The 23527-nt window shown below is 38.5% G+C and overlaps 2 protein-coding genes across 5 annotated transcripts in view; one reads left to right on the top strand and one right to left on the bottom strand.

Moving 5' to 3' along the window:
• The window catches only part of LOC134797376 (protein transport protein Sec31A), a 37202-nt gene extending 29174 nt beyond the window's left edge, over positions 1-8028 (top strand). Inside the window, exons 27-30 of the mRNA XM_063769598.1 lie at positions 355-576; positions 1264-1392; positions 6564-6635; positions 7602-8028. Coding sequence (XP_063625668.1) covers positions 355-576; positions 1264-1392; positions 6564-6635; positions 7602-7790 — 612 coding nt within the window. The 3' untranslated portion in view covers positions 7791-8028. The remainder of the gene's footprint in view (positions 1-354; positions 577-1263; positions 1393-6563; positions 6636-7601) is intronic.
• Positions 8029-10581: 2553 nt separating this feature from the next.
• On the bottom strand, positions 10582-22294 carry LOC134797817 (glutathione S-transferase 2-like). 4 transcript variants are annotated; one of them, XM_063770185.1, is made up of 6 exons: positions 22223-22294; positions 20760-20868; positions 20173-20201; positions 13721-13888; positions 12225-12367; positions 10582-11295 (listed from the first exon to the last, which is right to left on the bottom strand). In XM_063770185.1, the coding sequence occupies exons 2-6, from the start codon at positions 20861-20863 to the stop codon at positions 11125-11127; spliced, it is 615 nt and encodes a 204-aa protein (XP_063626255.1). In that variant the 5' UTR covers positions 20864-20868; positions 22223-22294; the 3' UTR covers positions 10582-11124. The 4 variants fall into 4 exon arrangements, with proteins under 4 accessions (XP_063626255.1, XP_063626253.1, XP_063626257.1 ...); XM_063770183.1 differs by lacking the exon at positions 20173-20201 and having other exon boundaries at positions 20731-20868; XM_063770187.1 differs by lacking the exons at positions 20173-20201; positions 20760-20868; positions 22223-22294 and adding an exon at positions 20040-20107.
• Between the last annotated feature and the right edge of the window lie 1233 nt (positions 22295-23527).

Below are 23527 nucleotides of genomic sequence, written 5' to 3'. Positions count from 1 at the left end.
ATTACAACTTTATGACTTTGAGAGATTTTTTTAACCGAACGATTTTTGTTTTTGGCCCTTTTGGACGTGTTTCCACTAATCAAAATTGTAAATAGAGTTCTTGCTGTGTTTTATATTTCGCAAATTGTAATCTTGATAGGTTACTTTACTTATACTTACATAAACTACAAAATATTGATAGACGGCAAATAATCAATCTTACGACTAAAAAGTGACCGACAAAATATAAAAATATTTTAGTAATAAGGTTTATCGCCTGATTTATTTATTTAAAGACGGATACAGAATAGATTACATAATAACTAAAAAAAGTTGTAAAAACTGTAATCCTTACCAAAACGAATATATTTTTAGCCAAAACAAGAGGTCCAGCAACAAGCACCCATCACCCACCCCCTATATGGAGTCGAACCCACACACGTGCCTCTAAACCCTGCCCAGCAATATCCTGGGCAACAACAGTACCCTGGACAACAATATCCTGGACAACAACAATATCCTGGCCAACAACAGTACCCAGGGCAGTACGACCAGTACCAACAGCAGCAGTACCCGCCTGTGCAGCAGTATCCTCAGGTAACAAACTTAGAAACATTTTTGACTACCTACTGTTGTTAACCACCAAACTAATGTCCAAAATCTGCCAACTTTCCACCAAAACTAACTCGTCTTCGTTTAGGTGTGATCATTATTTACATAATATTTATTAACGATATAAGTGCGAAAAATATGAAATTCTAAACAAGTGGCGAATTTTAAAACACGATCGAAGGGAGTGTTTTAATTCGACACGAGTTGCGAAATACCTATTCGCACGTGTATCCTACAACGTTTTACAGTACATATGGCCCTTTAAATTTTCGACGTAGTTACGTAATATGCTTATTATAGCACAGCAATGAATAAACATCGTTAAAGTTTAGATCAGTGTTTTGGTAATAAATTGATAAATAAAACTATCATTTAATTATCTGGGATATAATATAAACCACCGCTTAGACATACCCAAGCGCCTTCTAGAAAGCCGACCGGAGGGCCGCAGGCCCAAGCTCAGATGGTTGGATGGCGTATACCAGGACATCAGGATCTTAGGAGTGAAAAGTTGGAGAAGGAAGGCCACAAACAGATCGGACTGGAGAGACTTGCTTGACCAGGCTAAGGCCCACCCGCGGCTGTAATGCCTCAGATGATGATGATGACCGCTTAGACATGCTACCGTTTCAAAATATATCCTATCTAATACAAAATATGGTCTACTTTCAGTCGGCGTCACCTTTACCGCCCGTGGAAGCAAAGCCCGCGCAGAAGGCCGAACTACCCGAGGAACATAAAGTCATGCAGAGCGTCTTTGATGCCATTAGGGCTGAGTGCTCTAATAGAGCTGCCAACCCAGTAAGTGGACCTTACCTTAATGTGTAGTGAATAAGGTCTAGATTCCAGTGAAAGTTAACATAAAAGTCATAGCTGTTCAATCAATGATTTGCGGATGGTGCATCGAAAAAATGTAATGTAGGGAAGACCGGCATACCTATACGTAACATTTTTTGTTGCGAAGGTCGCCATAGCTAAAAAAAATAGCAATATATAGCAAAAGCTATTTTGTATACGTACAGTCAGCAGCAGAAGTTGCTAAGCGGGCGAGGTGTTCAACATTACCTTGACACGCTTTTATGTTCTTAAGGCGCGGTGTGTAGTAAAATGCGCTTTTTTGTCACCATATTTACAGACTTTTACAAGGATTTCTTGCATTATTTTCTAGTATGTATAACTTCAGTCCTTGAACTATGTTATTGCTTGTCAGAAACACGACGGCTCATTATTTTCTCGATAGAATCTTAAGTTGAAAACATGCCTAACACTGTCTTTATTTCCTTATGTTAGAAGTACTACAACGAAAATGTATATGAAACTTACTTCAGTCGATAGCTTTTAAGTAAATCTTCATTATTGCTTGTCCTTTTGTCGATACGTTCATTTTTTCATTCATCATTTGATGAATTCAACATTTTGCCTACTAAATTACACCCTACGCGGCAATACCTTGCGCCCATTCCTCACGCCAGTACGCCCGTGACCACTGTCAGCGTCGGACCTATGCTAGTTTAGCGGACGTTTCATAAAATGGGTAATCACAGTATAAATATGCAAATATGTTATACACACAATGTTTTTCAACATACTTACGAAGAAAAGCAAAATAATTCTTAAATACAGTGACATTTCAGACATTCGTCCGTCATATTGCCATTTTATAACAAGTTGGGCAGCAAAGGCACACAGGCACACACCCATCTAACCAATCCGGAATTCAGTCACGATTGATAAATTGTGTAAACATATTTTAAAAGGCTATAAAATTAATCAGATTGAATAATTTTTAAACATAGATATACAGGATTCAAATATGTGGGAGTGTTTAGTGTATGGTGGTAACCATTTCAACACTTTTAGTTTCCGAGATACCTACATGCGTTTTTGTGGAAGTGGTCGAAAAATGGCTATAATGGTTTTGTGTATAATTGGATTAGGTATTTACATTCTAAGGAAAATAAGTGTAAGTACAATTCTGCCGCCTTAAGGAAAAAAACCATAAGTGACAATTTTTGCGAAATTGAGTTATTGACACCCTCGAAATCAGGAAGAAAAATGTGATTTTTATATCTAGCAGTTATTTCTTTAGGAGCTACAGGTTGAAGTTAACAAAGAGACAATAAAATACGAATTAAGAAAACGTCGTTTTTTCGTAATTGTTCATCATAAATCATTTTTTGTGTTTAGAATAAGCAAACTTAGCGACCTGCTCATGAAACATAAAAAAACGGTCAAGAGCATGTCGGGCCATGATCAGTATGGGTTCCGCATTTACCCGTACGTCAAAATAGTCTGATTGAGTGATTGCAAAACCAGGGGTGCGAAACTCCTGACTTCGGTCAAGCTGGGCTCCGCTCGGCTCAGCATTGCTCCGAGCAATTATTAGGGTTGGCACCACTTGACTTCCTTTTGCGTGCACGACCACAGATAAGATAATCACTTCCCAAGTAGCACAGATTAGCTGTATAGCAGCCGCACAATGAGGTACGAATACGCTTGAAGCTGGAATATAAAAGCTGCATAAGAGCTGTATAAGCGTCTTTTCAGCTTTTATAACTCTTAAATGGGCACAAATTAGGCAGCCTTAAGTTCACATAGCTACTTAAGAGCGTTGTAGCAGCAATTTAACGGAATTATAAGGGGTAACAGGAGTTATAAGAGGTGTATATTGACTGGGTAAGAGACCACCAGTTACCCTTTATTCAGCTAATATGTCACATGTGCGCCCTAATACCGGGAAAGATTGACGTTGGGCTGAATAAAAGATAATTAATAACATACTTTTACACCTCTGCCTTAAAAATCACCTATTAAATTTTGTATAGTGACGACGAACGCAGATGTGAACATATTTATATTGAAGCAAAAACGTTAAGCGCAACGACACCATAAGTCATTTTGTTAAAGTGTTTAGTTAAATGTTATGTTTTATATATTAATGCGAGAAAGATGTTTGGGAATGCAAGTTTATTGACATTATATATATCCATCATCTAAGAAAATTTTAGTGCGCCATGAAAATAATCAGTATTTATTTAAATTAATGATATAAATAAGCTATGTGTAAAAACTATTTCAGTGGTTTGGACAGAATTATGAGATAAAAAGTTAATAATACGTTATAGGAAGTACTAAACTAATGATTTAGGTTAAGAACTCAGGCACAAAACCTTATTGTTACCCTTAAAAGTTGGAAAAGCAATTTCAATTTTATAGGTTATATACAATAAAATGGCGGTCAATGTTAAAAAGCAACGTGAACCGTTAAAATTCTTATATGCAGCATACGACTGTTATATATCTGATAAAGATACTTAAGTGAACCACTATAAAGTCCAAGTCGTTATTTCGATACACTAGTGAACCTCTAAACAGTTATAAGGCATCTTATGAACGTTTTAACAGCCGCTATGCAGACAGTCCCAATGGTAGTATAATAGGCTGCTTAGCGGTAAACATGTTCAGCGCTAAGCCGTATTATGCGCCACATGTGTTCGATTATACGTCTATTGGTTTCATAATAGTTCACTCGTTCTCCCTTATAATAAGTCAGCGAAATAAAAGCTGCTTTAGCGGTAAACATGTTCAGCGATAAGCTGTATTATGCGCCCCATGTGTTCCATTATACGTCTATTGGCTTCATAATAGTTCATTCGTGCTTCCTCAAAAAGTCAGAATAATAAAAGCTGCTTAGCGGTAAACATGTTCAGCTATAAGCTGTATTATGCGCCCCATGTGTTCCATTTATACGTCTATTAGCTTCATATTAGTTCACTCGTGCTCCCTTAAAAGTCAGCGTAATAAAAGCTGCTTAGCGGTAAACATGTTCAGCGATAAGCTGTATTATGTGCCAAGTGTGTTCCATTATACGTCTATTGGCTTCATAATAGTTCATTCGTGCTTCCTTAAAAAGTCAGCGTAATAAAAGCTGCTTAGCGGTAAACACGTTCAGCGATAAGCTGTATTATGTGCCACATGTGTTCCATTATACGTCTATTGGCTTCATATTAGTTCACTCGTCCTCCCTTAAAAGTCAGTGTAATAAAAGCTGCTTAGCGGTAAACATGTTAAGCGACAAGCTGTATTATGTGCCACATGTGTTCCATTATACGTCTATTAGCTTCATAATAGTTCACTTGTGTTCCCTTAATAAGTCAACGTAATAAAAGTCCACAATTACCTCCTTATACAGCACATGGCGTAATTTTATCCACTAAACAGACCCTATAACGGTTAAAGCATTTGATAACCCTTAAAGCTGTATAGGGTCGTAGCAAATATACCTTTATATCACTCTTTGCGTATTAATGGTAGTTTTCAGAGCCGTAATGCAGCTTTTAATCAGCCCTAAGCTATATAAATATCACGGTGATCTATTATACAGCTGTAGGACCACGAGTGTGCTCTTATAAGTGTCTTAATACGCACAGAGCGTTAGATAGAACTAAAAGTGAGTAGTTATAGAGCTATCTGTGCTACTTGGGTTGATTTTTGACAACCCTAAATAGCCGAAAGGGATAGTGCCATATATTACAAAGCGACAGCATGATTCGACCCTGAACCGCTGTCAAACTTCGTTTTTGTAGGAAGTTTCCTTTCTGTACGGTAGTACTATTAATTATTCTGTGGCAAAACCCAAAAACGGCTGGAGCGTTCAGGTTTGCTATATTTTTCCTTGAAAGTATACTAAGCACTTTCACGATTTTTTCATATTTTTTGGACATATGGTTAAAAAGTTAGGGGAACTAGAGGGGAAAACACTTTTTTTCTTTCAGATCGATTATTTCTGTACCTTCACCCCCCTCCCCCCTACACCCTCAGCACACCCGCTAAGCATGGTTATCTGGACACCACAAGGTATAACTGTGCCAATTTTCAAAATTATACGAATTATTTCCGCAGATTTTTTTTATTTTCTTGAGCTATTAACTAACTCGAATGTCGAAGTAGAAGTGTTTTTTGTCATTATAATCTTTAAATGCTTAACTTTTACTCGTCAATTCCAAATTGAGAAAAATAGTAGGTAAGTAATTACAGTTAGAGTTATAATTCTTTTTTGTGAAGATAGCTAATTTTATCTACTTATTGAAGCTATGCATAACTCAATAGTCCCACAAATTATCTTAACTTTGCTAGTATTCTTCCTTATTTTATCTACCTACTTGCCCGAAATTGACTGCTAGAGTTAGACCAAGTCTGCAACGATTTTGGTAGCATAGGCAGTGCAAGTGTTATTCATAATTTCATAGAAGTTTGACGTTTAAAATAACACTTGCATTGCGTGTGCAATCAAAAACGTTGCAGACTTTTCTTGGTCTAGCTCTATTAAATTTTTAATGTCTAAGTACTATTTTTTGTCTCATATTAATTTGGTGTCATTTGATTAGATTCTCAGTTTGTCGCGGTATACACTCATATTGTATATATTATAATTAATAATTATTTACACTCACCGTCTTACCTACCATTTTTAACTAATTTCATTAAGTACTCATCAAAATTCGAATTTGCTAATAAATCTTGTTCAATATTAAATGCCGGAAAAAATTCCGGAACTGACAATTCAGAATACTGATGTCGTCAGAATAAGGACGTAGACGTGCTGCGCGGGAATGGTGCGGTGCGCCGCGCGGGGCCCCGCCTGCCCGTTCTACCACGCGTCTGCTTCACCCCCTTGAAAACGTAAAACTCGAGTATAAGAGCGCCTTAACAATGAAGTCGCGTCAAGATAATTTTGAACACTTCGCCCGCTTAGCAACTTCAACTTCAGAAAGGAAGAGCTTCACTCCTGCTCTACCGACCTTCTGTAAGCGGAGTATAATGCAAGAGTTAGAAGGGACTAAAAAGCTTGTAACTAGACAGTCTTACCTGATAGACGGTCTTCTCGACATTGACCTTATTTGTACAATTATATCATATACACTTAGGTAATTATGGACTTAACTAACTGTTTCGTTATTTGTTTCGTTCAGCAAATGAAGAGAAAACTAGAAGATGTCCAACGGAGGCTGGAAACGCTGTACGACCTGCTGCGAGAATACCGGGTGAGTGGCAATACTTTTATGGGCGAACTAGCACCCCGCCCCGGCTTCGCGCGGATTACACAAAACCTCAACAAATTATACACCTAAGCCTTTCTCAAGAATCACTCTATTGATAGGTGAAAACCGCATGGAAATCCGTTCAGTAGTTTTTGAGTTTATCGCGAACAGACAGACGCGGCGGGGGACTTTGTTTTATATGGTGTAGTGATCAACTTTTTAACCGACAGTTTTAAGTGTCTCTTGCGTTACACAAAAAGTCTTTTTAGTTTCCAAGAAATCGGACTACTAATATGGGGCTATTCATAAATTACGTCATTTCAAATTAGGGGGGGGGGGGGGGGGTCTGGACATCGGATGATGGTAGCATGAAGTAGGAGGAAATGGGGTCATTTGAAGCATCATTTTTGGATGATTATAGGAAGGGGGGGTCAAAAATCGCCAAAAATCGATGACGTAATTTATGGACAGCCCCTATACATAGTTTCTGTTTAGGTATTAGGTTTAACAGGTGGGGCCTTAAATGTTTTAATAAACTGAAACAGAAAAGAAATTAAAATTTAAAAGTTGGGAACATATTTGAGTCGGCCAAAAAATTAATTCGCCCTTATGGCCGTTTTTCTTGAATCTGCCACCTAACTAACTCTGAAATCTCTGAATACAGAGTTATTGATTTTAGAAGCGATATAAAGTTTAGAAAAAAATGTGCTTTGAATTTGGCAGCTGAAGTAGATGTCGCTGTACGGATCCCGTACATTAGAAATAGAAATAGTTTATTTGGTGTTGAATATAAGCTTAACCTATAATACAAATAGCTCTCAGCATATGCCGATGACGATCGTCCGTCATTATACTGTAACTCTGATTGAAAGCAGATTTTTCTTAGACTTCCACACACACACACACACACCCTTACACATTTTCTTTGATAGCTATTTGCTGTAACTAATATTCTGTTATCTTGTTTAGCTATCGGAGACAGCATTAAGCTCGCTCCACACCTGCGTGCAATACGTGCAGTCGTCGGACTACGAGAATGCACTGCACGTGACGACTTCACTCGCGACTGGCGCCGACTTCGCCGCCGCGGCGTCGTTCCTGCCCGGCCTTAAAACGCTGTTCCAACTCGCGGGCCAGCTGCAGGTCTACGTGCGATGAGCGCCAAGAACGCCTATGTGCGTTTGTCGTCACTGCCAAGAACGCGCATGTGCGTTCACTTTGTAACACTGCAGTGAATGTGTCAACCTAACATGGTTCACGATTCTATCCATATATAAGTATGATAAATTATTTCCAACATAATTAACTCTTGAACGCTACAGAACAATAGCTGTCAAATATAAAATTCAACCTTTTAAGTACCTATTGAAATTAGGTACCTACCCAACTCATATATATCTGGCGGCTATTATAATACTTTGGCGACTGGAGTCCCTAGGATTAAGAGGAAAGTGGACGACCGCTTCACCATACAAACGTAGTCCCCATTTTCCTCTCTGAATATTGATTGACATTATGGCAAGTATTTTTAGACAATTTGATGTATATTAAATTAACCATAGCTATGGTCCTTCATTTAACTTTACTATTAAATTTTTTTTGTGAAAAAAATACATATATGGTGCTAAATTTACCGCCCTAGTGCGGTAACTGGCACGGTACGTGTGTATGTCGAAAATTTAAACGGCCATATGTACTGTAAACTGTTGTACAATACACGTGCGAAAAGGTAATTCGCATTTCCTACTTTTCGCACTTGTGTAGTAATATCGAATTCAGAGTCCGGGATAACTGGGATAAGGTACCTTGTATGTATCGAAGTTAATTATTACTCGACTGAGAAGTGAATGGTAATGTATTGTGCATCTACCTCATTGGATTCCAGTCTCCATACACCCTTAAAATGATCCCTTATAGTCGGTCTATACAATACTTGGTATTTATAGATTTAAAGTGTTAAATAAATAAATAAATAATAAATAAATACTTGGTATTATTACTGATTACTAGGAACGACCAATAAAGACTACAATATAATGCGCAGACTTTCCATAAAAGTGTTCGTTATTAATTTAATAATTTATACATTATATTATGTTAGATTGTTTGGAACTTTAAACACATTTAAGTTAAAAATTGTGTTAAGTATTGTTTATTTTTTAATATTATCCGATAAGATCTATCGAGTCGATGATGTAAGTTAATATTATTTTGTGCCTTATTTTAATTATGCTATAAAAAAAATCTACTACTAACAGTGCCAAGTTTCGTCAAGTGACAACCAAAACTCATTAATCATTACCACAAGTTCTGAGCCATATTGAAAATGTATGGAAAATCAAAACATGCAAAATTGTTTAGAAACTGAGGCCAAGTCAAGTGCCAGACATACAACTCAACTCAAGAGCAATGAAATTAGGTCATTGTACACATATTTAATTACACAAACGGGTCTATCGCGATATAATTTCATTGTTTTTACCTTAAATTCCGACGTTTCAGCTGAGTTGCACCAGCTGTGGTCACGGAGACTATTCGTACATATTCGTACAAAACACGAGAGTTTAAAGTGTTATAGGTCATTGTAATTATAATTATGTATAAAGTGATCGAATTACTATGCTATTTCGTGTAGAAAAACACATGCTTGCGTTTAATTTTCGATATCGCTATTGGTTAACCCGTTCAGCGATAATCACGACACGTTGTCGTTTGGCCTCTACGAAGCATTTTCGCTACATACCGGGAAATCCATGTTATCGGCTACGACCCTACGACGTAGCGCTATGACCGTGTGGCGCATGTGTTTATCATTACTAATATTAAAAATTTGTGCATTTAATTGATTTAGTTAGGCGTTAATCATAAAATTTACTATTTGTTCCTTAATTAATATTTATTTTATTGGATTCTAACAATTATATCGTACCCCACTCCTAAAGGGTAGTATTTATTCCCCAAAGCCACGAATAAAATGGATGCGAGTGTACTTTTGTACTGATGACGACTATATTATTTAAATTAATGTATTATAGATTTAATATAATAACAATGAAATATATTTTTAGAAATTATTGTGTATTTCATTCTTACCTTTTACCAATTTCATATCTCGGTGAATGTGATACAAACGTCTGAACATGTTGTCTTGACTTTAGAGGCGTGTACATTTATTTGTGCTGGCTATCTATATCTGATGGCGTACAGTCAACAGCAGAAGTTGCTAAGCGGGCGGGGTGTTCAAAATAACCTTGACACGCTCTTATTTTCTTAACAATAAAGTCGCGTCAAGATCATTTTGAACACCTGGCAGGCGTGGCTCACTCCGCAATTTCGTCGCTTTGATACAGGTAGCTAAAAGTACATCCGTTCCGCCCCCCATTTTGGGGAAAGCCATAAGCCGCGCGTGGCGCTGTCGCCACCTAGCGGCCATATCTGTGCTGATCGTAACAGTAGACGCGTTTTGTTAAAGAGTGAGTCTTCTGTACCTAGTACTATTATTTATTCTGTGCACCTGGCCCGCTTAGCAACTTCTGCTGCTGACTACCTACAAATTTTCACTTGTGATAAGTCGCGGTACCGGGTGTTATACATTAATCAATATGTTAAAATGCCTTAATATTGATTTCGCGTGACCCCAATGCTTTATTTAAAAACCTTTACTCATTCTCATCATGACCTTGGGCAATGAACGATAAATTTAAACAAAAACAGACTTTATTCCTTAGGCTTTAAATTCAATGTCGGTTGACAATACCTATCGTACGACTTATCACCTATTTGGAATGGTCCGTACACATGACGACTCATGACTCATGAATGATAAAATTGTTTGTGCTTAAAGCGAACACGTGAAAAAATAAGGTTTATTTTAGTGTAGGTATCTCTTAGATTGAATATAATCTTGATTAAATATTTGGCATACATACTTCTAAATAAAATAGACTAGTAAAAATATTCAGCTTTATTTCACTTAAAAAGATAACATTGCTACTTCTCAGACTACGCAAATAACATATCCTTAAAATATAATACTACATATAACTTAACAAAGTGCTCTTCAAATGCAAGACTAATACTAGAAGGCTGAACCACAAATTCGGATCAGTCCAGGCGTTATTCAAATTTACTTCAACAAACTTGATAATACTTCCGCTTCTTTTTCCTCTTGATAGAAATTCGAGGGTAATAAATATATCTTATGTTTATCACGTGATAATTTTTAGAGCACCGTTATTTACTCGATGATCTCATTTTTTATACCTTGTGCTTTCAGGTGTCGTGATAAAAAAAATAAAAACATATCTGGTCGCCATTAAGTATTATGTCAGCATTTATGTACAGCCACCACACGGGATTGTTATGCCATTTAGGGTACTTGCTAAATTAGAAATTCTATTGCGAAAGTATTGAACAACCAATTTAGCTAGGACCCTAAATGGCGCCACAATCGCGGAGCGTGATGGTACATTGTACTGATGTTCCGATCGCTTTAACAGTCGGTCTTGGGCGCGGCGTCAGCGTAGGCCTTGACCTTGGGGAGGGAGTAGACGGTCTGCTCGAGTTTCTTGAAGGCGGGGAAGCGCTCGTCAAGGTCGGAGGCCTGCAGCATCATCTTAAGGTACGCGTACATGCCCGCAAACACGAAGTCACCCCAGGTCAGCTGCAATAGAGTATAAATAAGTATAATGGAACAATGTACCGCACACAAATAAACATAAGATCAATGTGGGGCAGACGTACAAATACGACGCTGCAGAGAGCGGTGACCCCCCCTGCAAACAATATTCTATGCAAGGGGGGTGGCCTCTCTGCAGCTGACTGTACGTCGTTCAGACACAGTCACAAAAGAAGAGCTTCACTCCTACTCTACCGACTTTCTGTAAGTATAAGAAAAGTCTGCAATGATTTTGATAGCACACGTAGTGCAAGTGTTATTTTAAACGTCAAACTTTTACGAAATTATGACGTATAAATAACACTTGCAATGCGTATGCTGTCAAAATCGTTACAGGCTTTTCTTGGTCTAACTCTAAAAGCCCAATAGTTTTTTGTTGTACAAACGTAAGAGTTAAAAGCGAGAAAAAAGCTTTTAGACGGCCTTCCTTATAAGTCTACATAAGGGAAGTCCGTCTTGGCCACATTAGTTGCACGGTACACTAAGACTTGTATTGCAGGTAAGCTTGGAAAAATAATCGGATGTTCCGACATTGGATCGGACAATGTGAAAATGCTCAAACGAAGCGTGCGTTCCGTGATCCTCGGTTAAGTACCTACTAATAAGTTATTAAGTTACACAACTAGACACTGATGACCCCTCAGTCAAACTCATTGTTGAGTCTTAGCCCCGACTATATTTTAAGAATACCTCTGTATTTTATTAAATAAATAATAAAGTAGGTACTGACAGGGGCGTATTTTGAAATTTGGCGCCCCGGGCCAATACGTTTTGCCGCCCCAGAAGTCAAGGAAGAAAAACAAAATGCAATCCGGCATGCCGCCCCTGGGGGTTGGCATATGCCGCCCCTGGAGGTTGGCGCCCCGGGCCATGGCCCGGATGGCCCTAGGGTAAATACGCCCCTGGGTACTGACCTTGCCCAGCGCGAGGTGCCCTTTGTTCTCCTTGAGGATCTGGTCGAGCTTGGCCAGCATGCCAGGGTACAAGTTCTTGGAGAAGTCCTCGTGCTTCTTGGCCTTCAGGGCCGCGTCAGGCTCGTATTGGACTTGCGCGGACTCTGTTGGAAGAAAGTTTAACATTAGGGGGTTTTCAGAAAAAATGGTACCATTTACTGTTTTTCCAAATACCATCAACTGTTGGGTTATTTAGACTCAGAAACACGAGTACAATTCAATGAGACAAAGAAAAAAAGTGTCCCCAGTTTTTTATACAAATTTTGGGTGCCAGTTTTGCGACGGTTCATACAAAATTTATGTGAAAATGCATCTCAAAACTGAAATTTTTTTGGACGCATTTTTTTCTTTTTTTAAATCGATAGTCCTCGTGATTCTGACTACAAATAACGTGGCGTTTCAAAGGTGCTGATGAACTTGATAACAATCACTTGTTCACTTCACTGGCGTTCATCGAACAATAGTGTAGTAAATAAAGGTAGTGGACCCCGCAGTAATTCCTCAGCCAGAAAAAACTTTACAGTATGATAAAGTATCAATAAATAAAAAGTATTGTATAAATTTCCAAAGAATAATAATAATAGAATTAAAGTAAATACCTAAAGTCTTAAATAGTTAATATCTTTTTACGGAAAAATGCTCCGTTCAAACTTTCTTCACCAGACATATTCATGTAACGTATTGCAACAATATATGAAATATCAAAAAAAATACCCCAGCAGAAATACCAGTATTAATAAAACATAATTTTTTGGCGTGTCTTGGACCGGTAAATTGCTCAGTCTAATTTTTACACTGGAATGCCATTTAATTGCCGTTTTATACCTACAAAATGAAAATCTAAAAAATTCCACTCTCAGTTTTTAATAGTTCTATAATACATACATTTGGGTACGCATTTTTTTTTTGGATTTTTTTACCGACTGCGCCAAATTATATTCTAAGATCATATAAGAAGAAAAAAATGACAGAGCAATTTTCCGATGAAAATGAGCGTCAAAGAAAGGAATTCTCATAAAAAAATATTGTCATGTTTGACAAAACTTTTAGATTTTTTTCTAGTATCACATACTGATACAAATAACTTATTTTGTAAAATAATTTTGGACTGAGGAATTACTCGGTTCAATATATAATCAGATTTGTGTTTTTACTTAACTTAGGAGTGTTTTTTTTTTTGGATATTTATATGTTAGTCTCGGCTCATACTACACAATAACCAAGCTAAATTTCATCGACTGAGAAATTAATGCATGGGTCTCCATACAACAACTTGCTTCATTTACTACACTACAATTCGCCGAATCTGCTTAGCTGTTCTGCTCGGGTGAATGCATAAGTCTATTAACAGCTCAAGGGTTAAGGCTCTGCCGATTGATGTTGATCAGACCTACAATTGTGATTGGTGCAACTAGAGCTGTCTGTAGAGCAAGACACTTGTCAATCCGTAAACTTACTGGATCTGATGTCGTTGAGGAACTCCACGTTTTGATCAATAAGCAAGTCCTCCTCGATGTTGGAGCCGGCCAGGCCGTGCTTGCGGCCCAGGTAGCGGGACAGGGGGATGCTTTGAGCGTACTGCTTGCCGTCAACCACCATCACTGGCATCTGGCCGAATGGGGTTTCTGAAACATAAATATACATTCATAAAACTTTACAGGCCTGATTGAGTATTATGTTTTATCCCTTTCTTACAAATAGGTAACTACATAAGTTAAAATGGCAGATAAAGAGTTAAAGACAAACGATTTATAGCTAATTCAGGCCAGTAACGCGTTTATGATCGAAGAACGAAATACGTTTTTATTTTTAATCATTTATATTTTCAATGTAGACGTAACTGAAAAAATGCATGTGTCAGTCATTCAATACATTTAATAGTTTTATTGAGCGCCATTTTTAGAGATTTTTTATACCATGTTGGTGGCATACAAGCATACGACCCACTTAATGGTAAGCGGTCACCGTAGCATATGGACGTCTACAACTCTAGGGGCGCTACATACGCGTTGCCGACCCTCCACAAACCTGTACACTCCTTTTTTGAAGAACCCAATACTGTAAGGGCCACCCCACATCTAGCGTCCCTCGAGCGTCGGCGTCTGGTCAGCGCCATGGAAAATGACGTCGCTGCGCAGTTGCGTCGACGTTGCGTCGAGCAGCGGCCATAGAGTTGTAGACGCCGACGCTCGAGGGACGCTAGATGTGGGGTGGCCCTAAGTCCCTCGAGAAAACTCTCAGGGAGTTCATTCCTTGATTCCTCTGCGGGAGGAAATTCCCTAAACTTCTAAAATAATACCTAAAGAATAAAATACCCATAGCCATAGGGTAGATAGTACCACATATTTTTATAAAACACTATGTGAGGTATTTGATTAGTTATATATTATTATGGTAACAATATCTGCTTTGCTTGGAAAACATATAAAAACTCAAATATGCGCGTTTTCCCAGATATAGGACCCAGCTAGATCGATTTTTCGCCTTCGAAAACCCCCATATAGCAAATTTCATCGAAATCGTTAGAGCCGTTTCCGTGATCCCCGAAATATATAAATAAATATATACTTAATACTTATACAAGAATAAAAAAGAGAATATATTTATTTATGGCTGCTATTTAACTGATCACCAGATTTATTAAAATTTAATACCAAAAAAATCTATTTTACCACCCTAAAATCATGAATGATCACCAAAATTATAACACCATTTTAATGTGAAATGATTACCAATTTTATTACATTTTAATATCCTTTTAAAGGCAATGACACCAAAATAATCATTATTAACCCAAAAATAGTCAATGATTACCAAATTTCAATCCCCATTTTAATGTGAAATGATAACCAAATTTTTACATCTTGCTATCCTATTAAAGAAAATGACACCAAAATAATCATTGTAAACCCAAAAATAGTAAATGACCACCAAAATTAGAACTCCATTTTAATGTAAAATGATAACCAAATTTTTAAATCTTGCTATCCTAAAATTGTAACCACATTTTAATTAAAAATGTGCAATCATTTAATATATCGTTATCCTATTAAATTAATTAATCCACTTCGTCACCTTTTTCGAGTAGCATTTTATTTCTGTAACAGTCGCAGTTCTAACCTAATCTAACCCACTTTTCTAGTAGCATTTTGTTTCTGTAAGGGTCGCAGTTCAAACCTAACCTAACCCACTTTTCTAGTAGCATTTCTTTTCTGCAAGGGTCGCAGTTCAAACCTAACCTAACCCACTTTTCTAGTAGCATTTCGTTTCTGTATGGGTCGCAGTTCAAACCTAACCTAACCCACTTTTCTAGTAGCATTTCTTTTCTGTAAGGGTCGCAGTTCAAACCTAACCTAACCCACTTTTCTAGTAGCGTTTCGTATCTGTATGGGTAGCAGTTGAAACTTAACCTAACCTACTTTTCTAGTACCATTTCGTTTCTGTAAGGGTCGCAGTGCTAACCTAACCTAACCTAACCCACTTAACTGATAGCAGTTTAACTTACTTTTCTAGTAGCATAACGAAATGCTACTAGAAAAGTAGATTAGGTTAGGTAGGTATGCGGTGCGGGCTACGGGGGGTTGAGCGGGAGGGGCTAGTAATTTTGGCATCAGTTTACTTTATTTGGTAATATGTATAAATTTTTTGGTAATCATAGTGGTTTATTTAGGTGAAAATATCGCATTAAGTTGGTCTTCAAGATTTGGTGATCATTAATGATTTTTGGTGATCATTCAATATATTTGGTATTTGAATACAATTTGAAGTGCAGTCGTAATTAAAGTGGTGGTACTTTTGTATTTTTAGGCCTTATTTTTTTGGTGTTCAGTAATTTTTTTTGGTAAGCATGATTTTTTTATTTAGGGTACCAAAGTATTTTTTGGTGGTCATTATATTTGTAGCCTTTATTTATTAACGGGACAATAGGTACATAATACAAGAATAGGCTACATTCCTACTAGTCAAATCAGCTTCTTTTTTAGAACTGTCAAAACGATTTGCTAATATGGAATTTATATAAAAACAAATGTAGTGACGTCACGGTAAACTCACCTACTTTTTATATTTCAATCCGATTTATTAAATACAAATTGTGTTTAAAAATTGTTGCTATCTATGTTTTTCTAATAATTATCTGGTGCTTTATTTCGTGCACGAATTGAAATAATTTATTTTAAGTACAGGAAACATCCCTATTGCTTGTTTAAAGGTATAAGATAATTTTACGCTCGCTTAGACAGTGGTACTAGGTGGTCGTACTGGTCCTCGACGCGGTCCCAATAAGTACATGTCATCTTGAAACTTAAGTCATTGTTAATAGAGGTGACAGCAGGGTGTCATCTATTGGGCATTAGCATGTCGAACACTAGTACCACCACCTTACATATAGTCTAATCCAGGGGTCTCCAAACTTTTTTAGCTGAGGGCCATATTGCGCCTCAGAAACTTTCGCGCGGGCTACCGTCGGTTTTTGCGCCGGGGGACGGTGTCTGCTGTTAGGAACAGAGGGGCTACCGCGAAAACCGAAATTCGCAAATTGCGGGGATAAATAAATAAATAAATAAATAATAAATAAATAAATATTATAGGACATTCTTACACAGATTGACTAAGTCCCACAGTAAGCTCAAGAAGGCTTGTGTTGTGGGTACTCAGACAACGATATATATAATATATAAATATGTACTTAAATACATAGAAAACAACCATGACTCAGGAACAAATATCTGTGTCATCACACAAATAAATGCCCTTACTGGGATTCGAACCCAGGACCACCGGCTTCACAGGCAGGGTCACTACCCACTAGGCCAGACTGGTCGTGGATCTTACTCTTTTACTCCAATGAAGGCGTAATTAGAGTGACAGAGAAAAATGCCCGCAATTGACGATTTTCGGTATTGGCGGTAGCCCTACAGTTCCACTCTCAACGAATGCTGAACCCCTAGAGCCTGGCTCCCGCGGGCCGGAAAGTGGGCACTCGCTTTGGGTGTCGGCGGGCCGGATTGGAACGCATCGCGGGCCGGGGTTTGGAGAGAGAGAGTTATGTCGCAATCATTGCACAATAATTCCCTGACGCCGCCGTATCAACGAGCAATTGAGAATTCATCCGACATGTTTTTGTGTTATCCGACCTTGAGATCTAAGAGTCAGCATGACTTGCAAATCCACCGCCAACGCCTACTCAGAACACTGACTATTGGAAAATATACCTCATGCCGTTGGAACTAGGTCTACTTACGAATGATCAGTTAATTTTGAATATATGTACATCATTCAATTGACACAATTGGTACTATTGTAATAGTAGAATAAAAATGAATGGGAACCGTTGTCAAAGGACGCTGCGAACTAAGTACTTACAGATGTGCAAGTTGCCAAAAGTTTCGAAAAAGTGTGAATAGGTATCGGAAGTTACAGGAAAATTTCACAAGAAACTTTCATGTTGGAAATGAAGAATTTCGAGTCCCATAAAAAATTATGAGAAGATTCGGAAATTGTACCATGTGGAAAACACAAAAAGATCTCATCAATCATCATCTCAATGACTAAGCTTCAAATCAACGTGGTGTGAAAAATTTGTAATCGGTTATAAATATATTATCTACTGCAAATTTTCCCAGATTCATAAGTTCAAAAGGGTGGCCACCCTACTCGCCTGATCTAAATCCAATGGATTGTATTTTGTGGTCAATCTTAGAGACAAGGGCATGTGCTACTAAACACAAAAGTGTAAACGGTCTAAAAGCAACACTTATCAAAGAATGGGACAAAATATCCTTGGAGGGCCGGGACATTTCGTTGAAAATTTTAACAAACGTTTGCGTTTGTGTATGAAATCGAAAGGAGGCTATTATGAAGTCAATTAATTTTTGTTGCATAAAGAGACTAGTTTTAATTTTTAACTTACTTTGTAAGTACTAGTTACATAAGTACTTAATAAAATAATTAGAAAAACCGTTGTCAACGTATTTTTGGGCCACCCTGTAGATAATTAATAATTAACTACTTTTAATGAGTTTTAACCAGATTCAGAAGATGTAGTAAGTATTTTACGTCACGAGATCAAAAGGATACCATGTACCTATCATCTTTGTACCTAGACATCTAAAAAACTGAAAGGCTACCGTTTTTGCAATTTCCTGTTTTTCTTGTAGAACACACGATGGTGCAAAGTTGTCATAAGCACTGGTTCGAGGTAAGTACTCAAACAATGACTTGCACGTTATTTGCAATAACATCCGTGAATTGTGATTTCACAATTCACGCAACGTGATATCATTATCACTATTTATCACTATCGTAAATATTGTACTTAGGTACCTAAGAGGTACTTCACAATTATCACATTCTAGTTAGAAAAAGTTTCTAGAACATATAGGTACCTAGACGAGATAAGATAGGGGGGCGTGACTTGGTTTTCATATGGCTACTTTAAGGTTTGAGTCACGCTAGACCGGGCCGGGGCCGGGCCGTAGCTTGCGGCGCTTCGTTTTCTATGGAAAGCACCACGTGATCACCGATCAGTCGTCATAGAAAATGACATTTCGGACGCCTCGGCCCGGGCACCGCCCGGTCTAGCGTGCGTCATCCTTTGGTGGGTGAATCGATTCTTGTTGTTATTTTCACTTAGATTTTACATTTCTTCTTATTTCTCTTTGGGGTGACGGATGACAATACTAGCGCTTGGTTACTAAATTCACAGCTGTTTCTTCCATATCAAATAAGCCCCCTGTTATCACGCATAACAACCGTGCGATAAATACGAGTATTACTATATAGTAAATACGTTTTATCGTATATTGCCCCTCGTCAGTGTTGTTATCTCAACACAATATTTTTCATTATGCCCCATTATCAATTTATTATGAATGATCATTCATATTTTATACTGTGACGATTCATTATGGTCGGAGGAAACCGTAATAATGTTACCTAAAGTCACTTATTAAAACTGATATAATTCCATGGACGTCTGTCTCACGGACAACGCACCGAACCGGTTGAAATTAAGTGGAGTGAATGGTGAATCATAGTTTATAGTCAGGTTGCTAGAAGGACCATTGTACCACGTTATATACTATCATGCTTGGTAGATGGCTTATTGTGGAAAGGGCTTATACCTAACTACCACAAAAATGCATGTTTATGCCATAAAACCAGGATTTAAAGAGTGACCCAGTAACGTTAATGAAAACGGGTCACTTTATATACATGAATTTCAATACAAAAAACATTCTTTATTATTTCTGGAATGAGCGAGACCAGTTGGGGTTTTCCCGAGATTACTCTAGACTCTAGAGAGTCTAGAGGAATCTTCAATGAAGTAAAAGCTAGGAATATTTAATAAGTTTGAAAATGGAACCTTTAACTGTACTTATATCGACCCGGATATTTACCGTGATTACCTTTTGTATTATTTTCGAGCTCTCGATATTTTGACGCAGTTACATGCATCTTGTCACGTGAAGATAGCGGGTGGGTGTTGATAAAATCGAGTGAAACTAACCGTGAATCATTTAAAACAACCTTTAACTGTTATTCGTATGCGGTGCGTGGTGCGTTGGTTATCAATGATATCCATCGGAAGTCGCGCGGAAAGTTCCTTAGGCCTGCTTAGGGTAGGAACTTACTGGGCTTGAAGTTGCGCCAGTCCTCAAGGGTGACCCTGTTGTCCTTCCAGTCCTCGCCGCCGTACGCGAGCAGCAGGCGGACGGACTCGCTCGGAAGTAGTACCTACTCAGTCTGAGGCATCGAAAGCTTAGTGGAACTTACTGGGCTTGAAGTTGGGCCAGTCGTCAGAGCTGACCCTGTTGTCCTTCCAGTCCTCGCCGCCGTACGCGAGCAGCCTTGACGGGGAAGTAGTACCTAGTCAGTCTGAGGCATCGAAAGCTTAGGTGAAACTTACTGGGCTTGAAGTTGGGCCAGTCCTCAGGGGTGACCCTGTTGTCCTTCCAGTCCTGAGCAGCAGGCGGACGGACTCGCCCAGAGCCTTGACGGGGAAGTAATACCTACTCAGTCTGAGGCATCCAAAGCTTAGTGAAACTTACTGGGCTTGAAGTTGGGCCAGTCGTCAGAGCTGACCCTGTTGTCCTTCCAGTCCTCGCCGCCGTACGCGAGCAGCCTTGACGGGGAAGTAGTACCTAGTCAGTCTGAGGCATCGAAAGCTTAGTGAAACTTACTGGGCTTGAAGTTGGGCCAGTCCTCAGGGGTGACCCTGTTGTCCTTCCAGTCCTGAGCAGCAGGCGGACGGACTCGCCCAGAGCCTTGACGGGGAAGTAATACCTACTCAGTCTGAGGCATCCAAAGCTTAGTGAAACTTACTGGGCTTGAAGTTGGGCCAGTCCTCAGGGGTGACCCTGTTGTCCTTCCAGTCCTGAGCAGCAGGCGGACGGACTCGCCCAGAGCCTTGACGGGGAAGTAATACCTACTCAGTCTGAGGCATCCAAAGCTTAGTGAAACTTACTGGGCTTGAAGTTGGGCCAGTCGTCAGAGCTGACCCTGTTGTCCTTCCAGTCCTCGCCGCCGTACGCGAGCAGCAGGCGGACGGACTCGCCCAGTGCCTTGACGGGGAAGTAGTAGAACTCGGTTTGAGGCATTTTGGCTCTGGAAGATAAAGTTATGATCAGAGTAGAACAACCTGACAAGCATAAATTGAATCCAAGGAAAAATTTATCTCCCAAGACTCCCAAAATTTATGCATACCTCCTGGGATGGAGCAAACTCGGATTACACGCATTTAGAACCAAATGAAGGTATTAAGACGATTTCCAGCTTGTTGAGAATTAATTCCTCAAAACGCTTATTTTAAATTGGATCTAATTTGATTGGCCTACTGTTGCAGCAGGTGATCATAAGTTTTTAGTTAAGGAATTAGTGTTCAAAACTGCCCCTTGTGCCTATCTGCCCCTCTTGCCCTATCTAATCTAAATTGAAAACCGGCCAAGAGCGTGTCGTGCCATGCTCTGGATAGGATGCCGTATTTGCCTAAATACAGAAAAGTGACTTGCAATTTGAGCATGACGAACAGTTTAAGACGATAAGGTTTATCATATCAGACCACTCATGAAATCAAAACAACCTACCTAAATTCTTATTTTTGCGTCATTAATATCTACAAATAAATTGGTGGGCCAAAATGGTTACTGAGTGGGACCCTTGGAACACGGTGCAGGCCGGAGTTCAGGCAAACCGAAAAGGAGATGGCGGGACGACTTGGACGCATTCTACCCCAAACCAAATGGTGGGAAAATGCCGATGACAGGGTCTAGTGGAGCAAACGAGGGGAGGCCATTGTTTAGAAGTGGGACACCAAAGTAGGCTAGTAAAAAAATGTTGTGAATGCCTTTTATCGGTACAAATTACCATGTAGGTAGCTAACCGCAGAAGTCTTTAACATCTTGGAAAAACATTAAAAAATGAAATATAAACATCGTAAAGTTTAAGTTTTGTAGGTTAGTTATTTAATTACTTATGTTTTTTTTTTCTAGTTATGTATATTAAGTTTGTATGCACTAGTAACTACATTCAATAAAGCTTATCCAACATCGGTATGGTACTGTATTCATCGTAAATGCACTGTTGTTGGGAAAATTAGAATGTACCTACCTACATGTACCTACTTACAAGTACCCTACCTATAATCGGCATTTACCTAATATTACAGGTTTATCTTATAACTACTTTCCAACTGCCTGTGAGATTAGTGGTATGCCTATAAAATACTCTTAGCTTCGATTTGATTTGCACACACCAATGTCTCACCACAACAACGAGTCTATAACGGTACAAAACTACGATATCACGTTAATCTAGCAAAACAATTACTTCTAAACCACAGTAAATGCCATAAAACGTGTCAACACTAAATCTTTGCACACAAAAGTTAGCAAAAATAGGTATTCGAGCAGAAATACTTGTACTTATTGTGCAAAATACTTGAACCAAAAATAACTTACAGAGTTAGGTTAGAGAACCGGCCGGCGCGAGAGAAACGGTCGACTGACGCCCAAGGCCGACCACATGGGTTTATATTAGTGAGTGATAAAAAGATCCTAGATTATCACTAGATACAGTAGGTATATCTAGCTAGATAAATGCTGAATTTGCTGACTCACGCTCAAACGTCATCACTTATTGGAAACGGGATTAAGTATTAGATTAAATTAGATCAATTTAGATCAGCCTATTTTTATGATATAGAACGTCGCCTGATTGTAAGCTATTACCGTCGCCCATGGAAACCCGCAATAGCAATAACAGAGGGGTTACAAGTGCCGGCATTTAAGGGAGTAGGTAATAAGAATTACGCTGAATTAGGTATGAATGAACGCTCTTTTCATGTGGACGAAAACTAGAGCTGGACGGAAACTAGCGCAATGACCCTACCAGACCTACAAAAAGATGCGATGCGGAATGCAATTAGCCATGCTGGGCTTAGTTACTATGAGAGCTAAGAAGTTATTATGAGAGCTAGCACCTACGAATACGAAACCTTTGCGACGGTAGCGGAGACTTGGCAAGTCGACGACGTCTCGCTAGTTTTTTGATGCGGGATCTAGTGGCGGGTAATCTATGGTTTGGGCTGGGCACAGTGGGCACACTGTCTATATTTATGCCTATTGGTATGCCGGCTTAGTAGATATGCTACGTGTATACCGGTTGGTTCTAAACATACTTACATACATATAGAACCTTAAAGTTTATGTACCTAATAAAGAAATTAGATAGTTTACAAACATTATTGAAACTACAAAAGCATGTAGGTATCTTTTAAGTACTTACTACTAGTTTTATTATAAATATAAGGCAATAGGCGATGCGCCAAATCAAATCTAGCTTATTCTGAAAGTTTTAAGATGGCTACCTATAATAACTGAAGTTTGGAACACGGAACACTAAACTAACCTAATTTAAAGAAATTTCGAGCCATGCCAGCGAACCAACCGGTGTTAAAATCAAATCTACTCCATCAATAATACAACAAATCTTACTTCTTTTAAGTCTCGCCGTCATGTACATTTTATCTTAGTTTGACTACCATTTCATATGTATCTCTCAGTTACTTAAAGGTTAGCTGGAAGAGATCCCTTAACGGGATAAGTTCGCCTTTGTTTCTCTCTGTGTTATGTACTTGTTTTGTGCAATAAAGTGTTTACTACTACTACTACAAATATTTAACAGCCGCATTAAATATCTCTAAATTCTTTACACTTACTTTTTATCCAGAACTTGAGCAGAAGTAAAAAAAAAATCAACTGAAT

The sequence above is a fragment of the Cydia splendana genome, chromosome 15 (assembly GCF_910591565.1).
Source record: "Cydia splendana chromosome 15, ilCydSple1.2, whole genome shotgun sequence".
Taxonomy (NCBI): Eukaryota; Metazoa; Arthropoda; class Insecta; order Lepidoptera; family Tortricidae; genus Cydia; species Cydia splendana.
Note: the sequence above shows the minus strand (reverse complement) of the source record. Positions and strands in the feature narration are given on the sequence as shown.

Coding starts and splice junctions, on each gene's coding strand:
- LOC134797817 (XM_063770183.1), bottom strand. CDS start 20,863: ATGCCTCAAACCGAGTTCTACTACTTCCCCGTCAAGGCACTGGGCGAG. Junction 12,368..13,720: donor CCTCAACGACATCAGATCCA/GTAAGTTTACGG, acceptor TTCTTCCAACAG/AGTCCGCGCAAGTCCAATAC. Junction 11,296..12,224: donor GGCACCTCGCGCTGGGCAAG/GTCAGTACCCAG, acceptor ACTCTATTGCAG/CTGACCTGGGGTGACTTCGT.